Source organism: Fukomys damarensis, unplaced genomic scaffold, assembly GCF_012274545.1.
Source record: "Fukomys damarensis isolate Sample0158 unplaced genomic scaffold, DMR_v1.0_HiC HiC_scaffold_19, whole genome shotgun sequence".
NCBI classification, from domain to species: Eukaryota; Metazoa; Chordata; class Mammalia; order Rodentia; family Bathyergidae; genus Fukomys; species Fukomys damarensis.
In genome coordinates, this window is record NW_022900931.1 from 62639054 (window position 1) to 62645132 (window position 6079).

Below are 6079 nucleotides of genomic sequence, written 5' to 3' on the forward strand. Positions count from 1 at the left end.
TTTTTTTTTTTTTTTTTTTTTTTTTTTTTTTTTTTGAGACAGGGTCTCACTATGTAGTTGAGACTGACCTGGAACTCACTATGTAGTCCAGACTGGTCTAGTGATCCTCCTGCCTCAGCCTCCCAAGTGCTGGGCTTCTAGTCTTTTTGATGTCACCTGTTCATGCCCCTCTGCTTAGGATTTCAGAACAGGGAGGGGGACCTGATGAAGGAGACCCTGCCCAGCTTTAGAAACCTCCAAAGATGTGAGGGTGTCTCTGTGTGTGTGTGTGTGTTACTGGATTGAACCCAGGGCCTTTCCACTGAGCTACAGCTCCAAACTTTATTTTACTTTTTATTTTGAGACGTGGTCTAAGTCACTAAGCTGCCCAGACTGGGCTCAAAATTCTATCTCTAGGGCCAGGGATTTAGCACAGTGGCACCAGGCCTACCTGGCAAGCCAAAGGCCCTGAGTTCAGTCCCTGGTACCAGAAAAAAAAAAAAAAAAAAGTATGATCCGCTGCCTCAGGCTCCAGATTACAGGAATGTGCCACAACACCCAGCTCAAGTAGCCTTAAATCTGAACCTGTAATCCCAGCATTCAGGAGGCTGAGGCAAGAGGACTGCCATGAGTTTGACGCCAGCCTTGGCTACATAGTGAATTCAAGGCCAGCCTGAACTACACAGTGAGAACCTGTCTGAAGGAAGAAAAAAAATGACTGGGTGTGGGATTCTAAAATTGTGACACTAGATCAGGATACCCTTCATATCCCATGACTGAGAGGGGCCAGTCCCTACCTAGGAATATGAAACTGCAATAAAATCAGTGTCCCTTCCAACACAGCAGTCTTTCCCATGGGAATATCCCCAGGATCTGTTTATCCTTCTCCTTAGCCATGTTTTCTAATTAAACATTATCTTATTTGTATAACTGATGGTTTTAAAAGGTTTTATTGGTAGGTGATTCAATGAGTTTATGTTAAAATTGATTGTAAAAGTCTGAACTTATTTCCTAAGATTCTGAGGTTCCATGACTCTGTGCACATGAAATGTAAACATCAATAGCTGCAGGATTGGCCAAAGCTAGGGTTCTGAGGTTTTAAAGTTGAGGCCACAGTTGAATTTACAATGCAATCTACAGGCCCCTAAGAGCTCCTGACCCCAAGACTGACCCTGCAGATCTCCTGGCTGTCCTGGATCTTCCACATGGGCCTGCTTACCTGAGGGCCAAGCACGAGTAGGAGAAGCCCACGAAAGGCAGGTGCACCCCCAGCGGTATGCCTTCCTGCACGTCCGACAGTGTCTCCTACACGAGACATACAGATGTGACCAGCAGCTCTCAGGCTGGCCTGTGCCCCTCTTCTGGTCCTGGCTTAAATGCCCCCCAACCTATCCCAGCTCAAGGATAATCTAAAATGGCCCACTAGCCAGGTATGGTGGTGCACACTTGTAATCCCCAGCACTCAGGAGGCTGAGGCAGGAGAATTGCCAGGAATTCAAGGTCAGCACTGACTTGGACAATGCTGTGTACCCTGAACTGCCCAGCACAAAGGCATACTAGGAGAGCTTGCTAAGGGCAGAAGGAAGGCTCGGACACCCCACCTGCAAGAAGCCCCCCAACAATTTCTGGGTCAAGAGCCCCACCAAGCCCTCAACCCAGATCACTATGGGGCCTCCCTGTCTGCCCGCTGTTCTGTGCATCGGGCACACTGGGTCTCTGCACTAGGTGCTCTAGGGAATGAATGAGGGAGGCCGACTGTCATCAGGGAGAGGGAGGGGATGGGCAGGTTCCCTCAGCCAGGCAGGGGCTGCAGGTACCTACCCCGCCCCCGCTCACCATGGCAGTGAGCCTGTCCTCCACCACATCGAAGTTGCATGTGTCAGTGGCACCCTCGAAGTCTGGTGTGAAAGGGGGCACGCTGTCGCGAAGGCCTTCCCAGTCAAGGCCAAAGAAGAAAGGGTGCTTCCGGAAATCCTCCGCTCCATCCCTGCCCAGTCGTATATCCGGGGGACACAGCAGCCCCTGAATGAGGTCCCGAGCCTCCTCGGGGACCCCCATGTCTGCCAGCGGCAGAGACAGGTGCTCCTGCTCAGAAGGATGAGGGACAAAGAGGTCAGCCCGGGCGCCCTGCAGAGATGGACAGGCTCCTGGGGCCTGCGCTCACCTTGTAGTGCACGATCTTGCCGTAGGTCTCAGCCGTGGAGTCCGCATAGAAGGGCGTCTGCCCATAGAACATTTCATAGGCGAACACGCCCAGCGCCCACCAGTCACACTCTGGCCCGTAGCTTCCTGTCCCGGGCCCACCGCCCACAGCCTGCAGGATCTCGGGAGATAAGTAGTCCGGGGTGCCCACGGCCACCAGCGACCGCACCTGCACCGACAGGACCAGAGCAGAGCTCCAGCCGGCCCTCCTAGCCACGCCTCCAACAATTAGCTCCTCCCCCTATCTGCCAACCTCGAGGCCCAGAACTGGCTTCTGGATACCTCGCTCCCCTTCTAGGTCTGGCTCCGCCCCACACTGCACCCACTTGTCCTCTCTTTAGTGGGCAGAGCTGCCCAGGGGCGGGTGCACCCACTCACCGTTCCATCCGCTCGCAGCTTAAGGCAGGAGCCAAAGTCTGCCAGGCGGATGTGGCCGCAGCGGTCCAGCAGGATGTTGTCTGGTTTGATGTCCCTGCCAGGAGTGAAGGGGGAAGGAATGAGTGAGCCTCCGGAACACCATCGGGCCAGGCTTTGCCCCTCTGAACAGTTCAGCCCCTGCTGGGATTCTGCCACCTGGACCTCACACCAAGCCCTCGCCGCCGGGGGTCCCAACCAACTGGTCCTCTAGGTCCCGTTCCCTGGGGCTCCAGACTCTGAGGCAATTATCCCAGGCAAGCACTGCTAACCCTCTCTACGCCCCGCCCAGGCCACGCCCCTCAGCCCCTGCCACGCCCACCTGTGCACATAGCCCAGCCGGTGCACTGAGTCTATGGCCATGACAATCTCGGCCAGGTAGAAGCGCGCCATCTCGGCCGGGATCCGCTCCCCAAACTTGCTCAGCAGCGTTAGCAGGTCCCCGCCCACGTAGTATTCCATGACCAGGTACTGGGAGGGGCGTCATGGGGTCAGTAGCCTCCCTAGGCGCCCATCGCAGATAGCCAAGGGCAGAGACTCCCAGAGAGAGGGATGCCCCATCCCTGGGCAGAGACCCCGCAGTCCCGTGCCCAAGAGAGGCCTGAGAGCTTCAAGGCCAAACCAGAGGGTCTCCCTAAAGACTCCTCTCCCGGGATGTCACTGGACAGAGACTCAGTCCCTTAGAGACATCCAGGGAAAAACAGAACCCAGAGACCTCCCAACACCTAGAGTATATACATCCCAGATGCTCTGCCCAAGCAATGGCCCGCGCACACGAGAAAGCTGCCCCGATCCGGTTAAGAGCTTCCTCCAACAGAGGGATCTTCGTACAAGAGACCCCGGATCAGCCATAAAAAGAGCAGTAAAGGACATCACCTCCCCATTCTAGATTTTTTAAAACGGCCCCTCCTTTACATGAGACACATCCTGCCATCACACAAACCCCTGTGCAGGCACCTGGGGGGCAGCTAATCCAATCCTACAACTTCCTCTCTCTGCCTCAGCCGTGTTAAGGTGTGTGGGGGGTCCGTCCTTCGTAGTCACCCGGCCAGGAGCTCACCAGGTAGTTCTCGTCCTGGAAGGCGAAGTGCAGCTGCGTGATCCAACGGCGGTCGCCGTTCACCAACACGTCCCTCTCTTCGCGGAAGCACGACACCTGCGGGGCAACGAGGGCGCTGAAGAAGGTGAGAGGAGAGGATCCCCGGCTCCGCCACGCCCAGCCCAGCCCATCCCTCACCTCGCCTCTCTTCAGCATGTCCCACTTATTCATGATCTTCATGGCATACACCTGGCCCGTCTGCTTCATCTTCACCACCGCTACCTAGAGGACAGCAGAGAAGTGGCCAGAAAAAACAGAAGAGCCACCCAGACGGGATCCCCCCTCCACTTTACCCAGCAGTGGCCCCGCCCCGCACACACAACGCCCGTAGGCCTCAAGCCCCACCTCCATTGCAGCCCAGTTCTAGGTTCTCTCATTCATCAATTTTAAAGTCCCGCCCAGCTCCTATGCCCCGCCCACCCCGTTGAGCGTTCCAGCTCCGGGCCACTCAGGACTCACCTCGCTGAACGCCCCGCGTCCAATCACTTTCAGAATCTCAAAGTCATCCCTCTGCAGTCGGATCTCCTTAAGCCTGGCCACAATGGGCTCCGCTGGGTGTGGTGAGGGTAGAGGAAGAACCGAGTCACTGGACAGACACTGGCGATGAGGGCCTGACCTTCAGTCTCCCCTTCTCTGTGTTTTTTAACTTTCTTTTGGGACTGCCTGCTCCCAGAGGCTCTCCCACAAAAACACCATGTGAGTTTTCTGCACTCTCAAGCCTGGGAACACGTTTTGGATACTGGGTGTTGGGAAAGAGGGATCCAGTGGGAGCAAGAGTAACATCTGCAGAGTAGGAGGCCTTGAATAAGCCCAGTCCTTAGACCTCCCTGCGCCTCAGGTCTCCACCCCCACTCTGCCCTCCCCTATCTCCCGCGGCTTGGGCTTTCAGCCTAGAACTGCCCAGTACCCAGTACCCAGTACCCAGTGCCTCCAGAGTGAGATTCGTCCCGTTCTTTGGGAAATACTGAGTTGGGGCCCGAGAGGTTTTGGACACACAGCCTGAGCACTTCTGGAAGTAGCTCTGTTTTCCCCAGGGGGGCGGGAGGCTTCCTGTACAGATAGCATCAACTGCAGAGGCTAAAAGCCTATAGCTAGTGGGCTCAGCTCACACTTCTGAGAGGACCGGCCAGGTGGAGGCTGGAGACTTGGGGGCAGTGGCGAGAGGGAGACCTGGCCTTGAGGTAGAAGCCAGGTTTGGGAGGCACGATGGAAGAGGGACGGTGCTGGCAGGGAAGAGGGGAGAGAGTGGGCCATGCACAGAGGGGGTTCTGGAACGTGGGCCGTGGGGAAGGACCGGCCGGGGCCTAGGGTGGGGGAGGGAGGAGAGAGCCAAGACATTGAGCCCTTTTAAGGCAGCGGGAACCCAGGCCCCCTCCCCCGCCCCGGGCCCCGCAGGGGAGGGGCCTCAGGATGCAACTCAGGCCACAAAAGGACTGCTCCTTCCAGGAGAGCCAGGGCCCTGCCCCAGCCCCAGGCCTCAGTTTACCCAGCCAGCCCAGCTTCATTCTCTGCAAAAGCGAGGCTGGAAGAGTCACTGAGGCCAGAGAAGAGGTGAGAGAGGTGTCTTCTAGAGGCCAAGTGGGCTATCCCCTGGTTTCTGCCCTCCCATCTACAAAATGGGAGAGGGAGAGAAATTTCACATGGGTCATAGAGATGGACGTGGGCTAAATGGGGGCTGGGGAAGGAGGCAGTGACACAGGGACACACGGAGAGAGGCCAGGGACCAAAAGCAAGACACTGAGGGACAAGTGACAGAGTAGCAGGGTGTCAGGGGTCAATGAAACTAGAGCAAGCCTGAGATCTAGGCCTGGCGTTGGGTGGGAGCCGCTGAGGTGGAAGCTGGCACCGAAGCACTTATATTCTCTCCTCTGAATTGTCCCCAGGGCCCAGAAAGATCTTGTCAGAGGTAGGCCAGCGGGAGGGCTGGTGGCCCTGAACAGGGACCACTAAGGAGGTAGAGAGCTGGAAGGGGCCATGGCTGATGCACGCAGGCTGACAGGGACCAGGGGCAGAGAAAGGGGCACCCCAGAAACCCAAGCTGTTCCCAATTGAGGACTGGGGGGGATCTGGGTGACACCCCTCAGTAGAGCTGAGTCTCCCCCAGGCTTGTGTGAGTCACCTCACCCTCCCAGTGCCTGGGCACCTGTTGGGACAGCTGGCACGAAGCACCTGTCAGCCACACCCGTGGCAGCTGTCCCTCTGCTTGCCCCTGTGCACTGGAAAGCCCGGGTAGATGGTCATGGGGCAATTCTGGGGTATAGGCCTAAGAGATGGGGCCACCAGCAGGTCCTTAGCCTAGACTTGGGCTAGGGGTACAGGGAGACAACAGGTGGCTGTGCCCAGCTTAGCCTGTCAAAGCTCCCCTGCTGTGGCTGTTACAGCTGC

The 6079-nt window shown here is 56.9% G+C and overlaps 1 protein-coding gene across 21 annotated transcripts in view; it reads right to left on the reverse strand.

Moving 5' to 3' along the window:
• Positions 1–6079, reverse strand: part of Dmpk (DM1 protein kinase) — a 9846-nt gene that overhangs the window by 3164 nt on the left and 603 nt on the right. For 16 of the 21 annotated variants that reach the window (XM_010614587.2, XM_010614581.2, XM_010614582.2 and 13 more), the window contains exons 2-9: positions 4154–4245; positions 3833–3916; positions 3656–3751; positions 2918–3066; positions 2560–2653; positions 2144–2350; positions 1801–2064; positions 1199–1284 (exon numbers count right to left, since the gene is read on the reverse strand). In XM_010614587.2, coding sequence (XP_010612889.1) covers positions 1199–1284; positions 1801–2064; positions 2144–2350; positions 2560–2653; positions 2918–3066; positions 3656–3751; positions 3833–3916; positions 4154–4245 — 1072 coding nt within the window. The remainder of the gene's footprint in view (positions 1–1198; positions 1285–1800; positions 2065–2143; positions 2351–2559; positions 2654–2917; positions 3067–3655; positions 3752–3832; positions 3917–4153; positions 4246–6079) is intronic. The other 5 variants (XM_010614591.2, XM_010614593.2, XM_010614579.2 and 2 more) reach the window with 1 other exon arrangement.